The sequence below is a fragment of the Ranitomeya imitator genome, chromosome 2 (genome assembly GCF_032444005.1).
Source record: "Ranitomeya imitator isolate aRanImi1 chromosome 2, aRanImi1.pri, whole genome shotgun sequence".
Taxonomy (NCBI): Eukaryota; Metazoa; Chordata; class Amphibia; order Anura; family Dendrobatidae; genus Ranitomeya; species Ranitomeya imitator.
The window spans coordinates 381,819,067-381,840,560 of NC_091283.1; the positions used below are offsets into that span (position 1 = coordinate 381,819,067).

The window sequence follows — 21,494 nt, forward strand, 5'->3', positions numbered from 1 at the left end:
TTGTAGATTTGGAAGTCTTCTTTCCCTTATTCTGCCCATGAAGATGGATAAATAAATTCTGATCCTTCCTAATTTTATCTGAAATTTGAAGGTAATAAAGTACCGTTCTTCGAACGTCTAAAGTATGGAACTGTTGTTCTTCTTCATTTTTTGGTTCTTGGTAAAAGGAAGGGAGAATTATCTCCTGTGACTTATGAAAGTCAGAGACGACTTTTGGGAGAAAGGATGGATCCAATCGCAGAATAAGCCTATCTTGTAGAATCCTCATGTAGGGTTCATTGATTGACAGGGCCTGTAGTTCACCTACTCTCCTGGCAGTAGTTATGGCTATCAGGAAGGTGGTTTTCCAGATGAGTCTATCCATTGCTATTGATGACAAAGGTTCGAAAGGTGGAAGTGTAAGTCCCTTCAGGACTATATTGAGGTCCCAAGATGGGACTATATTAATGGATCTTGGAGATATGCGGGATGCTGCCATCATAAACCTTCTTATCCATCTGTGTTCGGCTAGAGGTTGGTCAAAATACGAGCTCAGTGCCGCCACCTGTACCTTGAGGGTGCTGGGTTTGAGACCTTTTTCTAGTCCATCTTGTAAAAAATCCAGGATTCTGGCTAAGTTCGGCCTGTCTGGGTTGGGCCGTTCAGGAGCACTCCATGTGATATAGGTTTTCCATATTTTCTGATAAATGGAATTGGTAACGGTCTTCCGGCTTTTCTGTAGCGTACTAATGACCTTCTTTGATAGCCCTCTGGTCCTCAGAATTGAGAATTCAGAAGCCAGGCATTCAGGTGTAATCTCTCGGGGTCTGGATGAAGTATTGGCCCCTGATAGAGGAGGTTCTTGATTGGAGGTAGTGCCATTGGTCCATCTACTTTTAGGCTGATGAGGGACCCAAACCAACTTCTTTTGGGCCAAAATGGAGCTACTAAGATTACACTGACCCTTTCTGTCCTTATCTTCTGTAGGACCCTTGGTAGAATTGGTAATGGAGGAAAAGCGTAGGCCAGTGAGAATGTCCATGGTTGGTCTTTTCTCTGCTCAGGAAGTCGGCCTGTATATTTATTTCCCCTCTTATGTGCAGGGCAGAAAGTGAGAGAACATGTTCTTCGGCCCAGGAAAATATTCTGGCTGATATGGCCTTTAGATCCTCATGTCTTGTACTTCCCTGATGACGAAGATGGGCAACTGTTGTCATGTTGTCCGAGTAGATCTTGATATGGGAATTCTGAACAAGAGTTACCGCTGCTTTGAGGACTTCCTCCACAGCTTTTAATTCTCTGAAGTTCGAGGATCGTTGACTTCTCGTTTGGCCAGTTCCCTTGAAATATGTGTTGGGCTACCGTAGCTCCCCAACCTCTTTCGCTGGCATCTACTGTTATAGAGATTGCTGGATCCTGCGACCAGGGAACTCCTTTGAGTAGGTTTTCCTTTTGTAGCCACCACATCAAAGATGACTTTACGTGCGGTGGTATTTTGATCTTTCTGTCCAGAGAATCTGGGGATCCGTCCCAATTTGACAGAATATGAGTCTGGAGTACTCTGGTGTGGGCTTGTGCCCATGACACCATCTGGATGCATGATGTCATGGTCCCGAGAACCGACATGGCCCATCTTAGAGAAGTTATCTTCTTGTCCCGCAACGTTCTGATCTTTGCTGTAAGCAAGGTCCGTTTTTGTTCTGGTAAAAAAGATGTTTGGCTGCGAGAATCCAGTAAGACCCCTAAAAAGACCTTTGTTGTTGATGGAACCATCTCCGATTTCTTGTGGTTCACTATCCAGCCTAGGGACGATAAGATCTGGACTACCCTCTGAAGGTGTTCTTGAAGAGTGGGAACTGAGGGGGCCACTATCAGTAGGTCGTCGAGGTATGGAATTATGCATATTCGTTGACCTCTGATGTAGGCCATTACTTCAGACATGATCTTCGTGAAGATCCTCGGGGCTGAGGATAGCCCAAACAGGAGGACATTGAACTGAAAATGGTCTATGTCTTTTCCCCTGGCGACTGCAAATCTTAGGAATTTTCGATAAGTTGGATTGATTGGGACGTGGTAATACGCGTCCTGTAGATCTATCGTCGCCATGACGAAATCTTGTCCTATGAGGGGTACTGTGGACCTTACTGATTCCATCTTGAACCTTCTGTAGGCGACATATTGATTCAGAGGTTTTAGGTTGATTATTATTCGATGGGACCCATTTGGGTTCTTTATTAGAAACAAATTTGAATAATGTCCTCTGTTCTTCTCGTCCTCCGGGACTGAGGAGATCACCTTGTTGTCCAAAAGATCTTGTACTCCCGCTATCAATATGGATTGTAGCTTTGGTGTAGCTAAAGATGTTGTTCTTGACATCTTTTGAGGATATGATATCAACTCTATTTTTATTCCGTCTCTGACTGATGTTAACGTCCATTGGTCTGAGCAGATTGCTTGCCAGTATGGGAGGAAGTTTGAGATATGACCCCCTACCCTGGTGGCGTCATTGTTTTCACTGATTTTGGGGCTGGGAAAGAAAGAGATTTCTGTCTCTCCCTCCTTTTGGGTAACTCCAGCGCCCTGTCTTACCCTTGCCTCTGTATTGATGAGTATGCTCTTGTTGAGAGCGAAAGGGTCTTTTCCTAGGGTTTCTAGGTTCTGGCAATGTCTTCTTTTTATCTGAAGCCTTCTCCAGTAGATCATCCAGGGCTGGCCCAAACATATAATTCCCTTTAAAAGGAATCGAACAGAGCCTCATCGTCAAGGTCATGTCCTCAGACCATGATTTCAGCCAGAGTGCTCGTCTTACGGAATTTGACAATCCTGATGACCTTTCTGCCACCCTCACGGACTCAGCTGAGGCATCCACTAGAAATCCTGTCGCTTTCTGGAAGATAGGTAGAGAGGCCAGGATCTCCTCTCTGGGAGTGCCTGAAGACAGGTGTTCCTCTAATTGACCCAGCCAGCGGTGCATTGATCTAGCCACACAGGTAGATACCGAATTTATGTTAAGTAAGGATGCTGACGTCTCCCATGACTTTCTTAGCAGCCTGTCCATCTTACGCTCCAGAGGGTCCTTCAACTGGGAGGCATCTTCAAATGGTAGCGTGGTTTTCTTAGCTACCCTAGCGATCTGGATATCCACCTTAGGAATCTCCGAACAGCATGAAGCAGTTTCGTCATCTACCGGAAACCGATCCTTAATTTCTGCTGGGGTGGTCAACCTCTTTTCCGGAGTTTCCCATTCTTCTAGAACTAAATCAAGGATATTTTTGTGAATGGGAAATACCTGTTTCTTCTTAGAACGAAGACCCCCGAACATCTCATCTTGTACTGACTGAGCCGTCTTCTCTTCTTCAATCTCCATAGTCTTCCTCACTGCTGTGAGGAGTTCTTCTATGTCACTGGAGGAGAAGTAGTATCTCTCTTGCTGAGAAGCCTCTGAGTCTAAGGATATTTCACCTTCCTCTGGAGGTTCATCCGACCTCTCCCCCTTGAGATTCCTCATGCCTTTCATGCTCTGGATTAAGCTTTCTTTTCTTAGCCTCCGGAGGAGTACTGGGGGAGGGAGTGGGTTGGGAGAGTATGGCCAGAGAGCTTCTGATCTCGTGCCGGATCAAGCCTTTAATCTCTTCCATTAGAGATGGCTGCTCTTCTCTAACAATTTTTTCTGTGCACTCTTTGCACAATGTCTTCTTGTATGAAGAGGACAGTTTTTTGCACAGACAGCACATTTGCGTGCAGCTTTGGATCTGCCTCCTGATGCGGGTTCCTTGTCCCCCTGAAATAAAGGGGAGAAGGAATCATAAGATTGCAACCCGCATCAGGGAGTGGACACCCTGGGCCAGATTACTTACTGGGGCCGGGATGGTGCTGGGATCTGCAAGGCAGACGTCTCCATGATTTTCACCACACAGTGGTCTTACCTGAGACGTCTTCTTGTCCGGGGCTCTTAAATAGGTGACCGGACACAGCACCTGTCCTCCTGTGAGAGGACCTCCTCCTCCAATGTCCGGATGTGGGGGGAGGAAGGCCGCCGACATCCACGCCATCTGGCATGCGTTCCAGCGTGGAACACAAAGGAGCTTCCTGAATACTGAAGCCGGCGTCTGACGTCACTTCCTGCCGCCGGCTTCAGACCGGAAGTCCTCAACACGCGCACAGCGCTGGAGGAGAGGGGCTGGAGAGCTCAGAGAGGCCTCCAGCCGAAGAATGCCGCCCAGACCTTGCCCTGTAGGTGCGGACTGGTGGCGGAAGTCCCGAGTCCAGAGGAGACGGGAGCAGCGCTCGGGGAAGAGAGGTAAGTCTGCTCCCCAGCTGCCCGGCGTAAAAATCTCTTTCCCCCCTGGTGACCGCTGCCGGCACAGCACACCTGGGATGACCTCTTCATCCCTAGTAGGGACAGGAAAAAACACTGAGGGGGAGGATGAGGGAGGGGTTATTTAACCTCTTGTCATTTCCTGTCCCTATTAGGAAAGGGGTAACATCCTCCAGGTGTGCTGTCGTGGTGGATACTAGAGAAAAAAACCTTGCTCAGGTGCCGCCGGCCCCCAGGCACATGCCCTCAAGTGCCTTGTAGCAAATACGGCCCTGCACACGGCTCCGATCCGTACACACACGGCTCTGTTCCGTACACGCACGGCTCCACTCCATCTGCACGCCACAAGCACGCACGGTTTCGCTTGGTACACCACATGCACACACAGCTCCGTTCCATACACCTCACACACACACGGCTCAGCTCTGTACACCTCATACACACACGACTCCATTCCGTACACCTTGTACACACACGGCTCCGCTCTCTACACCTCGTACACACATGGCTCCTCTGCTCCATACACCTCGCACACACACGGCTCCGCTCCGTACACCTCGTACACACACGGCTTCGCTCCGTACACCTCGTACACACACGGCTCCTCTGCTCCGTACACCTCGTACACACACGGCTCTGCTCTGTACACCTTGCACACACATGGCTCCGCTCGGTACACCTCGTACACCCACAGCTCCGCTCCGTACACCTCGTACACACATGGCTCCTCTGCTCCGTACACCTCGTACACACACGGCTCCGCTCCGTACACCTTGTACACACACTGCTCTGCTCCATACACGTCGTACACGCACAGCTCCACTCCGTCTGCACGCCACAAGCACGCACGGTTTCGCTTGGTACACCACGTGCACCCATAGCTCCGTTCCGTACAACTCGTACACACACGACTCTATTCCGTACACCTTGTAAACACACAGCTCCGCTCCGTACACCTCGTACACACATGGCTCCGCTCTGTACGCCTCGTACACACATGGCTCCTCTGCTCCTTACACCTCGTACACACGTCTCCACTTCGCACACGCATGGCTCCATTCCAAACACCTCGTACATACACGACTCCATTCCTTACACCTTGTACATACACGGCTCTGCTCCGTACACATGCAACTCCGCTCCGTACTCCTCGAACACTGTACACCTCGTACACACACAGGCCCGCTCCGCACATGCATGGCTTCGCTCCGTACACCTCGTACACACATGGCTCCTCTCCATACACCTCGTACACATGCGGCTCCGCTCCGTACTCCTCGAACACTGTACACCTCGGACACACGTGGCTCTGCTCCGTACACCTCGTACACATGCGGCTCCGCTCCGTACTCCTCGAACACTGTACACCTCGGACACACGTGGCCCTGCTCCATACACCCCGAACACAGGGCTCTGCTACATCCACCCTGTAAACCCCTCCTGACCCCACACAGAAACTTCCCCTCATCCAGCACCATGACAACCAGCACAGCAGAGTCCTGCATACACTGAGGCCCCTGATCATGTGACCCCTGACTCCTCCCCTCCTGTGACCTCATCACAGGTCCTGTGCGCACAGAACAGCCATATATGTGGTGTGCGGCTCTGCAGGTGGAGGTAGGTGCTGGAGATTCCCCATTACTGGGCGGCAGTATGGTTGTGACTAGAATGGAGTCGCTGGAGTGAGGTCCTCACAGGAGTAGCCTCCAGTGTTTCCTGTAGACAGCTCACCACTGACAGGACCAGAGTGGCGCTGATTCCCGGATCCTCACCGACTCCATTCTAGTCCCCTCATTACAGAATGGGGGTCTGCAGGGAGGAGCATAATGAGATGCAGGAAGAATTGATGGTACAGGAGGGTTTTCTTGAAGAGGAATTAAGTTGTATAATTCTATAAATGTAATGATTTCTTGCTTTTTTATTGTTCAAGTTTTTAAAGAATCCTCCCACTAACTTTTTTATTTATTAAATGTGTGTTTAGGTGCATGTAATGTACCGTATTTTAGGCTAGGGTCACATTGTGTTAGTGCAATCCGTTTAGCGCTAGCGGATTGCGCTAACGCAATGTTTTTAAAGGGTCGCGTTTCGGGGTTGCGTTAACGTCCCCGCTCTCGCAGATCCCCGATCTGCGAGAGCGGGGAACGGACCTCGGGCGCGCCGCGGACGCTGCAAGCAGCGTCCGAGGCGCGCTACAAAAGACCGGCGCGTCGCTAGCGCGTGCCGAAAATGACACGCGCTAGCAATGCGCTGGTACATTGCGGGCAATGGGAGCGCTAACGGACGCGTTGCATGGCGTTAATTTCGCCGTGCAACGCTGTCCGTTAGCGCTCTGACCAAAACGTAATGTGACCCCAGCCTTAGCCCCTTTATGACCCCAGTTTTTTTGTTTTTCACTCCCCTCCTTCCCAGAGCCATAACTCATATTTTTCCGTCAATTTGGCCATGTGAGGGCTTATTTTTTGCGGGACGAGTTGTACTTTTGAACACCACCATTGGTTTTACCATGTCGTGTATTAGAAAATTGGGAAAAAATTCCAAGTGCCGTGAAATTGCAAAATAAAGTGCAATCCCACACTTGTTTTTTGTTTGGCGTTTTTGCTAGGTTCACTAAATGCTAAAACTGACCTACCATTATGATTCTCCAGGTCATTAGGAGTTCATAGACACCTAACATGTGCAGGTTCTTTTTTATCTAAGTGGTGAAAAAAAATTGCAAACTTTGTAAAAAAAAAAATAAAAATTGCGCAATTTTCCATTACCCGTAGTGTCTCCATTTCTGTGGTTGTGTGAGGGCTTATTTTTTGTGTGCTGAGCTGACGTTTTTAATGATACCATTTTGGTGCAGATACGTTCTTTTGATCCCTCTTTATTGATCACGGCGACCAAAAAAACTTAATTCTAGTGTTTTGACTTTTTTCTTGCTACGTCATTTGTCGATCAGGTTAATCCTTTTTTTTTATTGATAGATCAGGCTATTCTGAACGCACCAATACCAAATATGTGTAGGTTTGATTTTTTTTTTTTTAAATTGCTTTATTTTGAATAGGGCAAAAGGTGGGTGATTTAAACTTTTATATATATTTTTTTTAATATATTTTTAAAAACATTTTTTTTTTAATTTTGGCATGCTTCAATAGCCTCCATGGGAGGCTAAAAGCTGGAATAGCCTGATCGGCTCTGCTACATAGGAGCAATGCTCAGATCGCCACTATGTAGCTGAAATACAGCATTGCTATGAGCGCCGACCACAAGGTGGCACTCATACCATCTGGCATCAACAACCATACAGGTCTGCAGGAGACCTCTGGTTGTTATGCCGATGACCCCCGACCATGTGACGGGTCATGGTGCGCGCATTTCCAGCCGCCGAATGGCCGGAAGCACTTGTTAAATGCCGCTGTCAGAGTTTGACCACCATTTAACTAGTTAATAGGCGCAGGTGGATCACGATTCTGCCGGTGCCTATTGCAGGCACATGTCAGCTGTTCAAAACAGCTGACATGTCCCGGCTTTGATGTGGGCTCACCATCATACTGGTTATGGCTGCCGTCACACTATCAGTATTTGGTCAGTATTTCACATCAAAATTTGTATTTGTAAGCCAAAACCAGGAGTGGGTGATAAATACAGTGGTGAAGTATGTCTATTATACTTTTCCTCTAATTGTTCCACTCTTGGTTTTGGCTTACAAATACTGATGTAAAATACTGACCAAATACTGCTAGTGTGACGGCAGCCTATCAGGGCACTCTGCAGTGAGGGCGGTATATATATCACCAGTCCCATATATATCACCAGTATATATATATCTATCTTGATATACACTTACCTTGTAATGTCTTCACATCCTGTTCCATCCAGATGTGTCCAGATCCCAGAATTCCAAGCGGCGGAAGTTCACCAACTGCCATATTGGGACACCCAAGTGATGAGTGTCTCAATATGGAAACTGCTGGTGGTACCAGCCTCTTGCGCGGTACCACTAGCGGAACACCTTCGCACCACAGACACACACATACTGTATACGCTGTACGCACCACACACAAACACACACTGTATGCGCCGTACGCAGCCTCTTGCGTGGTACCACCAGTGGAAAACTGTTGCGAACATGCCGCCACCAGGATCAGCTGGCTGATTCACTGACCACCGAATCTTTGTACAGGAGGAGCGCATGCGCAGTGTTAATGTGACCGCCGCTGTCTGTCTGCACAAAGAGGTCTGATTTACTGCGCCTGCGCGAATTCCATCATCACCGACTTTTTCCCACGGTCCTGAGATCACTGCAGTTCAGTCCAGCCGTGATGATGTCACTGCTGGTGAATGATACTGCGCTCTCAGCATCTCATTCAACAGTGGTTTTCAGCCGGGACGGTCGCACCTTGGCACCGTCCTGGTTGAAAGCTGGATATTCCCCAGATATGGATTACGGCGTGAGACACAATGACGGACAGGTATGGTATATTGTCGGTTTATTATTTAACTTTTATTACAGGAGATCAAGGGCTTCGGGGAATTAGGTGTTGCATTAAGTATGGTTAATTTAGAACATTAAAGGTGTCTGTGTAATTTTTTCAAATAAAGGACTTTATTCTGGCCCTGTCTTTATTTAACATTACAACTATATGCTTAGTAATGGATAGGTGTCTTAGACGCCTCTCCATTACTAAGCCGTGGGCTTAATGTCACCTTTCACACCTTGATGTCACCTTTCACACAAATATTACCCACTTGCCACCGCTACAGGGCAAGTGGGAAGAGCCAGGCAAAGTGCCAGAAAAGGTGCATCTAATAGATGCACCTTTTCTGAGCAGCTGCAGGCGGCTGTTTTTAGGCTGGGGCCTATATCAATTGCCCCTTACCAACATGAGAAAAGCAGCCTCCAGCTGTGAGCTTTAGCAAGGCTCGTTGTCAAAAATGGCGGGATGACCCCATACCTTTAAAAAAAAAAATTTTTTAACCCGTTCATGACCTTGGGATTTTCCGTTTTTCCATGTTCGTTTTTCGCTCCCCTCCTTCCCAGAGTCATAACTTTTTTATTTTTCCGTCAATTTGGCCATGTGAGGGCTTGTTTTTTGCGGGACGAGTTGTACTTTTGAACGACATCTCTGGTTTTACCATGTTGTGTACTAGAAAACGGGGAAAAAAATTCCAAGTGCGGTGAAATTGCAAAAAAAGTGCAATCCCACACATGTTTTTTGCTTGGCTTTTTTGCTAGGGTCACTAAATGCTAAAACTGACCTGCCATTATGATTCTCCAGGTCATTACGAGTCCATAGACACCTAACATGACTAGGTTATTTTTTATCTAAAGGTACCGTTACACTAAACGATTTACCAACGATCACGACCAGCGATACGACCTGGCCGTGATCGTTGGTAAGTCGTTGTGTGGTCGCTGGAGAGCTGTCACATAGACAGCTCTCCAGCGACCCACGATGCCAAAGTCCCCGGGTAACCAGGGTAAACATCGGGTTACTAAGTGCAGGGCCGCGCTTAGTAACCCGATATGTACCCTGGTTACCATTGTAAATGTAAAAAAAAAAAACACTACATACTTACATGCCGGCCGTAAAGCAGAGCACAGCGGTGACATCACCGCTGTGCTTTACGGCCAGCGCTCACAGTCAGTGCGGGAAGCTGACGGCGAGGGACGTGACAGACACCGGAATGTGAGTATGTAGTTTTTTGTTTTTTTTTACATTTACAATGGTAACCAGGGTAAACATCGGGTTACTAAGCGCGGCCCCGATGTTTACCCTGGTTACAAGTGAAGACCGCTGGATCGGTGTCACACACGCCGATCCAGCGATGACAGTGGGTGATCCAGCGACAAAATAAAGTTCTGGCCTTCTAGCTCCGACCAGTGATGTCACAGCAGGATCCTGATCGCTGCTGCGTGTCAAACAGAACGAGATCGCTATCCAGGACTCTGCAACGTCACGGATCGCTATCGTTATCGTTCAAAAGTTGCTCAGTGTGAAGGTACCTTAAGTGGTGAAAAAAATTACAAATTTTGCTTAAAAAAAAAAAAAATGGTGCCATTTTCCGATACTCGTAGCGTCTCCATTTTCTCTAGTAACCCCCCACGACAGCACACCTGGAGGATGTTACCCCTTTCCTAATAGGGACAGGAAATGACAAGAGGTTAAATAACCCCTCCCTCATCCTCCCCTCAGTGTTTTTTCCTGTCCCTACTAGGGATGAAGAGGTCATCCCAGGTGTGCTGTGCCGGCAGCGGTCACCGGGGGGAATAGAGATTCTATGCCGGGCAGCTGGGGAGCAGACTTACCTCTCTTCCCCGAGCGCTGCTCCAGTCTCTCCGGACTCAGGACTTCCGCCACCAGTCCGCACCGATAAGGCAAGGTCTGGGCGGCATTCTTCGGCTGGAGGCCTCCCTGAGCTCTCCAGCCCCTCTCCTCCTCCAGCGCTGTGCGCGCGATGAGGGCTTCCGGTCTGAAGCCGGCGGCAGGAAGTGAGACGCCGGCCGGCTTCGGTACTCAGGAGGCTCCCTTTGCGTTCCACGCTGGAACGCATGACAGTTAGCGTGGATATCGGCGGGTTCTCCCCCCACATCCGGACATTGGAGGAGGAGGTCCTCTCACAGGAGGACAGGTGCTGTGTCCGGTCGCCTATTTAAGAGCCCCGGACAAGAAGACGTCTCAGGTAAGACCACAGTGTGGTGAAATCATGGAGACGTCTGCCTCGCGCTCTGCTCTTGCAGATCCCAGCACCATCCCGGCCCCAGTAAGTAATCTGGCCCAGGGTGTCCATTCCCTGATGTGGGTTGTAGTCTTATGATTCCTTCTCCCCTTCTTTTTTAGGGGGACAAGGAACCCACATCAGGAAGTAAAACAAAAACTTCCCGCAAATGCGCAGTTTGTATGAAGAAGCTGTCCTCTTCATGCAAGAAATCATTGTGCAAAGAATGCACAGACAAAATAATCAGAGAGGAACAGCCATCCCTGATAGAAGAGATTAAGACCTTAATCCAGCAGGAGATTAAAACATCTCTGGCCACTCTTTCCCAGCCTACACCATCTCCTAGTGCCTCTCCTGAGGCTAAGAAAAGGAAACTTAATCCACAGGAGGAAGAGCAGGAGGACTCTCAAGGAGAGACGTCGGACGAACCCCCAGAGGAGGGTGAATTATCCCTGGACTCTGAAACTGTCCAGCAAGAGAGATACTACTTCTCTTCATCTGATATAGAAGAACTCCTTACGGCTGTAAGGAAAACTATGGAGGTTGAGGAAGAGAAGACGGCCCAGTCAGTGCAAGAAGAGATGTTTGGAGGACTTCGTTCTAGGAAGCGTCAGGTGTTTCCTATTCACCAAAACATCCGGGATTTAGTTCTGGACGAGTGGGAATCCCCAGAAAAGAAGCTGACTACTCCAGCAGAAATCAAAGACAGATTTCCTGTGGATGCTGAGACAGCGTCATGCTGGTCTGAAGTTCCAAAAGTGGACGTCCAGATTGCCAGAGTAGCCAAAAAGACCACGCTACCATTCGAGGATGCCTCCCAACTGAGAGACCCTCTGGAACGTAAAATGGACGGACTACTAAGGAAGTCGTGGGAAACGTCAGCGTCTTTACTGAACATCAATTCCGTATCCACTTGCGTGGCTAGATCGATGCATCGCTGGCTGGGGCAGCTAGAGGAGCACTTGTCCTCAGGTACTCCGAGAGAAGATATTCTGGCCTCCTTGCCTATCTTCCAGAAAGCAACAGGCTTTTTAGCAGATGCTTCTGCAGAATCCGTGAGAGTGACGGCGAGATCTTCCGCACTGTCAAACTCGGTAAGGCGTGCACTCTGGCTAAGATCCTGGTCTGGGGATATGACTTCCAAGATGAGGCTGTGTTCTATTCCTTTTAAAGGAAAGTATATGTTTGGACCAGCCTTGGATGACCTTTTGGAGAAGGCTTCAGACAAGAAAAAGACCTTACCAGAACCTAGAAACCCTAGGAAAAGACCCTTCCGCGCTCAGCAGGAGCATACTCCTCAATACAGAGGAAAGGGTAAAACAGGTCGCTGGAGCTATCCGAAAGGAGGGAAAGACAGGAATCTTTTTCTTTCACAACCCCAAAACCAGAGAAAGCAATGACGCCGTCATAGTGGGGGGTCGGATTTCGAACTTCCTCCCAGTCTGGCAAGAGATCGGTGTGGATCAGTGGACCTTAAGATTGGTCAAAGAGGGGATGAAAATAGAGTTTATATCATATCCCCAAAAAAGAATGAAAACTACAACGTTATCAACACCGAAGCTACAGTCCACCCTGATAACTGGGATAGAAGATCTCTTAATCAACAATGTGATCTCCACAGTCCCAAAAGACGAAAGAAACAAGGGCCATTATTCCAGCCTATTTCTGATAAGGAAACCAAACGGAACCCATCGGATGATAATCAATCTGAAACCGCTGAATCAATATGTAACCTACAGAAGATTCAGAATGGAGTCCGTCAGATCGACAGTACCCTTAATAGGGCAAGACTTCGTCATGGCAACCATCGACTTACAGGACGCATATTATCACGTCCCAGTCCATCCAACCCATCGGAAATTTCTAAGGTTTGCAGTCACCAGAGGAGAAGTCATAGACCACTTCCAGTTCAATGTCCTCCCATTCGGACTATCATCAGCTCCAAGGATCTTTACAAAGGTCATGTCCGAGGTGATGGCGTACATCAGAAGTCGACGGATATGCATAATCCCATACCTCGACGACCTCTTGATAGTGGCTCCCACGGTTCCAATTCTACAGGAACATCTTCAAACAACAGTCCAGATCCTGTCATCTCTGGGTTGGGTGATAAACCCCAAAAAATCGGATATGGTTCCGTCCACAACAAAGATCTTTTTAGGGGTCTTATTAGACTCCCACAGACAAACATCTTTCTTGCCCGAACAAAAACGGTCCCTGCTTACATCAAGGATAAGAACATTGCGGGACAAGAAGAGAGTATCTCTAAGATGGGCCATGTCGGTTCTAGGTACCATGACATCTTGCATCCAGATGGTGGCATGGGCTCAAGCCCACACCAGGATACTTCAGACTCATATTCTGTCAAGCTGGGACGGATCCCCAGGTTCTCTAGACAAAAAGATCCGGATACCACCGCATGTAAAGTCCTCATTAACATGGTGGCTACAAAAAGAGAACTTAATGAGAGGAGTTCCCTGGTTGCAGGTCCCAGCAGTGACCATAACAGTAGATGCCAGTGGAAAAGGTTGGGGAGCTACGGTAGACCAGCACATATTCCAGGGATTCTGGTCAGCCGAAATAGCACAACAATCCTCGAATTTCAAAGAACTAAAAGCAGTAGAAGAAGTTCTCAAAGCGGCGGTAACTCTTGTACAAAATTCCCACTTAAAAATATACTCGGACAACATGACAACAGTTGCCCACCTTCGCCACCAGGGAAGTACAAGACACGAAGATCTAAAAAGAATATCAGCAAGAATATTTTCATGGGCCGAAGAACATGTTCTCTCCATATCCGCCCTACACATAAAAGGGGAGATAAACGTACAAGCCGACTTTCTGAGCAGAACAGAGGTCCATCCAGGAGAATGGAGCCTAAACCCAGAAGTCTTTCAGATACTAGTCAAAAGATGGGGTCAGCCAGAAGTGGACTTGTTCGCGGACAGTCAGAACGCAAAGGTAGACCAGTTCTTCTCGCTAGATCCGATGAATCCGGGGTTAGCTGTGGACGCATTGGTCCAGCCATGGACATTCTCGCTAGCATACGCGTTCCCGCCATTGCCGATCCTACCAAAAGTCCTGCAGAAAATAAGGGCAGAAAAACTCAAGGTGATCCTAGTGGCTCCACTTTGGCCCAAAAGAGGTTGGTTTGGGGCCCTCATCAGTCTAAAGATAGATGGGCCAATAGCACTTCCACCGGTCAAAGACCTTCTCTACCAGGGGCCAATACTGCATCCAGATCCCGAGAGGCTACACCTAAATGCCTGGCTTCTGAATTCTCAATTCTGAGAACTAGAGGACTATCAAAGAGAGTAATTGAAACATTACAAAAAAGTCGCAAAACGGTAACTAATTCTATTTACCAAAAGATCTGGAAGACGTTCATCACGTGGTGTGCTCCTGAGCAACCTAACCCAGATAAACCAAACCTAGCCAAGATCCTGGATTTTCTACAAGATGGGCTGGAGAAGGGTCTCAGACCCAGCACCCTCAAGGTACAAGTGGCAGCCTTGAGCTCTTATTTTGACCAGTCTCTAGCCAACCATAGATGGGTAAGAAGATTCATGACGGCGGCATCCCGCATATCTCCAAGACCCATAAATATAGTTCCATCCTGGGACCTGAATATAGTCCTGAAAGGACTTACACTGCCACCATTTGAACCCTTATCTTCCATAACCATGGATAAACTCGCTTGGAAAACCACCTTCCTGGTAGCTATAACAACAGCCAGAAGAGTGGGTGAACTACAAGCCCTGTCAATCAATGAGCCCTACATGAAGATTCTTCAGGACAGGCTTATCCTACGATTAGACCCATCCTTTCTCCCAAAGGTCGTCTCCGATTTCCACAAATCGCAGGAGATAATTCTTCCATCATTCTATCAAGAACCAAAGAATGAGGAAGAGGAACATTTCCATACTTTGGATGTTCGAAGAATGGTACTCTATTATCTTCATGCATCAGAGAAGATTAGAAAGGATCAAAATCTGTTTATTCATCTTCTCGGCCAGAATAAAGGGAAGAACACTTCCAGATCCACAATTGCAAATTGGATCAAAAGAGCAATCCTGGAGGCTTATCAAATTCAAGGCCTTCCACCACCAGAAAAGCTCACAGCCCATTCTACTAGAGCAACAGCTGTCTCCTGGGCCGAGAAAGCCAGTGCTTCCATCGAGCAAATATGCAGAGCGGCTACGTGGTCCTCGGTCCATACGTTCTCCAAACATTACAGGCTTGACCTGATGTCAAAAGAAGACTTAGCCTTCGGAGAAAAAGTCCTTAGTGCTGTAGTCCCTCCCTAAAAATTACTCTTGGGTACTGCTCCAGGTGTGCTGTCGTGGGGGGTTACTAGAGAAAATAGAATTATTCTTACCGTTAATTCGGTTTCTAGTAACCCACCACGACAGCAGGAGTAATCCCTCCCTTTGCTTAATATACGTTCTGAAAAGAATAAATATAATTTGAAGCATTCATTCTCCTGTGGTCCTTTATAATAACACTGAGGGGAGGATGAGGGAGGGGTTATTTAACCTCTTGTCATTTCCTGTCCCTATTAGGAAAGGGGTAACATCCTCCAGGTGTGCTGTCGTGGTGGGTTACTAGAAACCGAATTAACGGTAAGAATAATTCTATTTTTCGTGATCTGGGTTGGGTGAGGGCTTATTTTTTGCGTGCCGAGCTGGCGTTTTTAATGATAGCATTTTGGTGCAGATACGTTCTTTTGATTGCCCGTTATTGCATTTTAATTCAATGTCGCGGCGACCAAAAAAATGTAATTCTGGCGGTTTGAATTTTTTTCTCCCGTTTAGCGATCAGGTTAATGCTTTTTTTTTATTGATAGATCGGGCGTTTCTGAACGTGGTGATACCAAATATGTGTAGGTTCGATTTATTTCTTTTATTATTATTTTTTTTAATTTTTTTTTTTATTATTGATTTTATTTTGAATGGGGCGAAAGGCGGGTGATTTCACATTTTTTTTTACTTTTTTTTTTTTACTTTTGCCATGCTTCAATAGCCTCCATGGGAGGCTAGAAGCAGGCACAACGTGATCGCCTCTGCTACATAGCAGCGATCTTATGTTCGCTGCTATGTAGCAGAAAATCAGGTGTGCTGTGAGCGCCGACCACAGGGTGGCGCTCACAGCTACCGGCGATCAGTAACCGCCGGAGCCCGCATCAAAGCGGGGCTTCTGACCTCGGACGTACTATCCCGTCTGAGGTCAGAAAGGGGTTAAATAATTAAAAAACAGCGTGGGGACCCCTCTATTCTTGATAACCAACCTTGCAGAAGCTGACAGCTGGGAGTTGCAGCCCCCAGCTGTGAGTTTTGTTTGGTTGGTTCAATAAAATTGAAATTGTATTCTTTCCAACTTCAGTATAGAGGGACCAGTAGAGCTACCCCCGGTCAGAAGCCTCCTCCACCAGGTGCCAATCTTCAATCCGGACCTCGAGAGGTTACATCTAAGTACCTGGCTTCTGAGTTCTCAAGTCCTGAAGACCATAGGATTATCAGAAAGGGTCATTAGGATATTACAGAAAAGCAGAAAGGCAGTAACCAATTCTATATACCAGAAGATATGGGAGACCTTTATCTCATGGAGTGCACCCGAACAACCTAACTCGCACCAACTGAACTTAGCACGGATCCTAGATTTTCTGCAAGAAGGGCTAGATAAGGGTCTCAGACCTAGCACCCTCAAAAGTCCAGGTGGCGGCTCTAAGCTCATGTTTTGATCAGACGTTAGCCAACCACCGATGGATTAGAAGGTTTATGACAACAGCATCTGGCATACGTTCAAGAGATATGAACTTGGTACCTTCCTGAGACCTCAATGTGGTCCTGAAGGGGCTCACACTACCAGCCTTTGAGCCCTTGTCATCCATAGACGTAGACAGACTCTCCTGGAAAGCAGCCTTCTTGGTAGCAATAACTACAGCCAGGAGAGTGGGTGAATTACAAGCATTCTTGATCAATGAACCCTACGTGAAAATCTCACAGGACCGACTTATACTGCAACTGGATCTTTCATTTATTCCCAAGGTGGTCTCAGAGTTTCACAAGTCTCAGGAGATAATTCTTCCCTCCTTCTACCAAGAGCCCGGAAATAAGGAAAAAGAACAGTTCCACACTTTGGACGTTCGGAGAACGGTTCTCCATTATCTTCAGGTGACGGAAAAAACTAGGAAGAACCAAAACCTTTGAGGACAAAATAAGGGAAAGACGACTTCCAGATCCACGATTGCCAACTGGATCAAGAAAGCAATCTCGGAGGCATATCATGCCCCAGGCCTTCCACCGCCAGAGAAATTTATGGCTCACTCTACCAGAGCAACATCTGTCTCCTGGGCTGAGAAAGCCAGTGCTTCCATCGAGCAGATATGCAGAGCTGCTACCTGGTCCTCGGTCCATACGTTCCCCAAGCATTACAGGCTAGACCTGATGTCGGAAGAGCATTTGGCCTTTGGGAGAAAAGTCCTCCTAGCTATAGTCCCTCCTTAAACATTATTCTTGGGTACTGCTCCAGTGTGCTGTTGTGGGGGGTTTCTAGTTAAAATAGAATTAGACTTACTAGTAATTTGTTTTCTAGTAACCCACCACGACAGCACAGGTAAATTCCTCCTTTTTGCTTAATTTTTCTTTCTTCTCAGACAAAGAATAAAATATAATTTGAAGCATTTCTTCGCCTGTGGTCCTTTTTAATAACACTGAGGGAGAGAATTTGAGAGGGGTTATTTAACCTCTTTGATATTTCCTGTCCCTTTTAGGAAAGGGGTAACATCCTCCTGTGTGCTGTCATGGTGGGTTACTAGAAACCGAATTGCCAGTAAGTCTAATTCTATTTTCTGGCAATGCAGCAATAAAATATACAAAAGTAATTTTATTTTGCCACCCAAAACCAAAAAACGTCCCAAGAAAGTATTTACTATCCTTATAAAACAGTGTGAAGCAGCAAGGGTGAGCCCATCTACTATGGTGCATGAAAAGCTATGGAAAGCCCCATGAGACTCCAACAACCCCAGGGCAGCAGGATATGTTTGGAAGTTGCTATTTTCCTTTCCTTGTTGCATAATTGTCAATGTGTTTTGACAGTGCATTTTCCCACGGTTCAGAGTTCACCGCAGTTCAGGCTGTGAGGGAGCGCAGCTTCAGTGTTGTCACCGCCAGTCACTTGAGCTGCTCTCAGCAGCTCATTCACCAGTGGTTTTCAGATGGGACGGTCGCATCTTGGCACCGCCCAGGTTGAAAACTGTATATTTCCCAGATATGGATTACTGCATAGTACACAACGACGGACAGGTATGAGTATATTGTTGGTTTATTATTTTACTTTTATTACAGGAGATCGAGGGATTTGCAGGAATTAGGTGTGGTTGTAAGTATGGTTTAATTAAGAATATTAAAGGAGTCTGTATCTTTATTTCAATTAAAGGATTTTTTACTGGGTGTCTGTGCTTTCTTAACAATTTGACTATGGGGTTAGTAATGGGGGCGTCTTATTGACGCCTCTCTATTACTATCCTCATGGCTTGATGTCACAAAGCTGACAACCCCCACAACTATTACCTGACTTGCCACTGCTACAGGGCAAGTGGGAAGAGTGAGGCTAAGTGCCCGAATTGGCGCATCTTAGAGATGCGCCTTCTTTGGGGGGGGGAGGGGGGCTGAGCGCTGATGTTTTTAGCCGGGGGGGGGGCAATATCCATGGCTCCTTCCTAGGCTTAATATCAGCCCGCAGCTGTCTGCATAGCCTTTGCTGGTTATTAATTCTAGGGCGACCCCACATCATTTTTTGGGGAGGCTCCCCTATTTTAATAGCCAGTAAAGGCTAAGTATACAGCTGTGAGCTGATATTAATAGCCTGGAAAGCTCCATGGGTATTACCCCCTTCCCAGGCTTTAAACATCTACCCCCAGTTGCTGGCTTTCCCTCTGCTGGTTGTGAAAATTGCATGGGAGCCCACGCCATAGTTTTCCCAAAAATAATCTTTTATTAAATACATGTCCAGTAGTTTGCATAAACACTGTACTAATTGTACATTGTACACTGACATCTATGTATATATCTACCTATTCTATTTGTATTTACTGTATGTAATCCATCTCTTCTATCCTGTCGACTCCTGCAGTGATTTTACAGAAGCCGGCAAATGAATTACCAGCTTTTCTTCGATCTATCTTTCTGTGCAATATAAATACATATATATACATGTGTGTGTTACTGACATGTGTGTATATTTGTATTCTATGTGTATATTGCTATTCTATCCTATTCTAACCTGTCAGTGTGATTTTTACTGTATGCAGCGCATGAATTACCGGCTTTTCAAAGTACACCGGTGCATAAAAAATGGACAGCACTCGCATGCTGCGAGTGCTGTGCATTTTTTTCTTGCACCCATACACTTGTATTAGCGAGACTCGTCCGATAAACGCATAAAATAGCAGCATGCTGCGATTTCACTCGCACGTAGAATACGCCCGAGAAAAAAAACGATGATGTGATGGTCCAAGTGCTTTGTGATGTTTTCTCGCATAGCACTCGTCCATGTTATACGCTAGTGTGACTCCGGCCTCACGCATTCTATGGCACCTCATTTTCTTTTCTTATTTCTAAGTAACTTTTCTTTTTTGTCTTGTTGTGTTAGTGGCTGTTTTTTGGTTCCAAATCCATTAAAATAGTGCAAGCGATTCATGAATTTGGTGTAAAGTCACAAATGGGCTTTCTTCCAGTCTAGAACTGCTTTTAGCACCAAAGGTTTAAAAAAATACTCAAGGGGAGGACTGGAGTGAAGTTGTGCCAAAATTGATGACTTTTTACAAAGCTGTAATTGATGAATTGCGTTAAAACACTTGAAATCACAAACTCTGCCCACAAAGCAGTAGAACATAAAAAATAATAAAAAAGCACAAATGGAATAATGAATAGGGTGCAAACAAAAAAAAAACTACAACTTGTTCAGTGTTTTATGATCTTCTCTTCCTATCTCTTTTGATAAGCTGTGAACTGTGACATCATCTCACTTTCCAGATTCATCGCAAAATGACTGCATTTCTTGCTTCTGAGTTTATGCAGACTTCTTTAGTCCCCTTTGATTGGCTGTGCTATACCATGTAACGTGATAGCTGCAAGACAAGGGAAATCCATTCCGGCTGAACATAAGGCAACGTGATCCTTCTCTGGCTGCTGATTGTCAGCAATATATAAAATGGCTGAGGGAAGTGAATTGTAAATTAATTTGCTGGGTTTAGCAAATTAATAAAAATGTGACAAACTCATTTTAAATCGTATCAATTCACTAATCTCTCTTTTTATATTATTATCTGTTAATGGCTTTCTCTGTACTGTCGTCCCAATCTCTGTGGCTGTCTTTTACATTTGCTTGTTTTTGGTTCTGGATTGAAGATATTCTGTGATAAATCTCTGTGTGTCGCTATAATAGGATTATACCGGGGGCAGGATGGCGCCATAACTGGATGTAGTGATCATGTGAATCCAGTAACTGCTCCAGAGATTTCTTACATGGGATCTTTATGATGTTACATCGTCATCGTCTCCCCATTCAGGTCCCTACAATATTGAATCCTCTAATTGCAGAGCTACATAAAAGAATTGTCATGATGGACCCGTCAAGGATGGATAGGGACAGGGATAAGATGGCGGAGAGGATATTACATCTCACCCTAGAGATCCTCTTCCGGCTTACTGGAGAGGTGAGAGATTCTGATGATGTCACATTACATCATTCTTATCTATGGGAATAACAGATGGACAGAACTGGAGAGGTGAGGACTCTGGAACTGTCTGTAGTGAGGTTTATTACTGTGTCTCTCCATAACCAGGATTACACAGTAGTGAAGAGGACCTCTAGTGACCGCTATCAGGCCGATGTGCCTGAGGGTTTGGGAAGACCCTTGAGGCCAATCATTAGGCTTCCACCTCAACCCCTGATACATGAGGACATCAATGACCAGAAGATCCTAGAACTCACCTACAACATGATTGAGCTGCTGACTGGAGAGGTGACACTGCTGGAATGTTGGGAAATTATACAGTAATGCTATGGAGGGATCGGTGGGATGACTGTATCTTTCTATGCAGGTTTCTGTACGATGTCAGGACTTCACAGTCTATTTCTCCATGGAGGAGTGGGAGTGTTTAGAAGGACACAGAAAGCTGTACAAGGACATCATGATGGAGGTTCCCCAGCCCCTCCCATCACCAGGTAATAGACAGGACTAAATACACACGGCCTATAAACATCTGTATGTAAAGAATGAAGTCAGTCCCTGTATGTGTTTCCTCCAGTTCTATCCAGTAAGAGGACAACACCAGAGAGATGTCCTCTTCTTCCACAGGACTGTAAACAAGAAGATCCCAATGTTCCTCAAGATCATCAGGTAGATGGAGAGAAGGTGTCATGAGATCTTCCCTATGATGTGTAGACAGCCATGAAGGTTTTGTTTTCAGTCTTGTTTTATCCACCAGTA

The 21,494-nt window shown here is 46.5% G+C and overlaps 1 protein-coding gene across 2 annotated transcripts in view; it reads left to right on the forward strand.

Moving 5' to 3' along the window:
* Window positions 1–21,494, forward strand: part of LOC138664060 (zinc finger protein 665-like) — a 99,783-nt gene that overhangs the window by 51,261 nt on the left and 27,028 nt on the right. The window contains exons 1-5 of one of the 2 annotated variants that reach the window (XM_069750476.1): window positions 5,835–5,914; window positions 20,602–20,717; window positions 20,847–21,026; window positions 21,106–21,229; window positions 21,313–21,404. The exons of the other annotated variant lie outside the window; for it this stretch is intronic. Of the exons in view, the coding sequence (XP_069606577.1) occupies window positions 20,622–20,717; window positions 20,847–21,026; window positions 21,106–21,229; window positions 21,313–21,404 (492 nt within the window). The 5' untranslated portion in view covers window positions 5,835–5,914; window positions 20,602–20,621. Of the gene's footprint in view, window positions 1–5,834; window positions 5,915–20,601; window positions 20,718–20,846; window positions 21,027–21,105; window positions 21,230–21,312; window positions 21,405–21,494 lie in introns of those variants that run through there. 2 annotated transcript variants of the gene reach the window in all.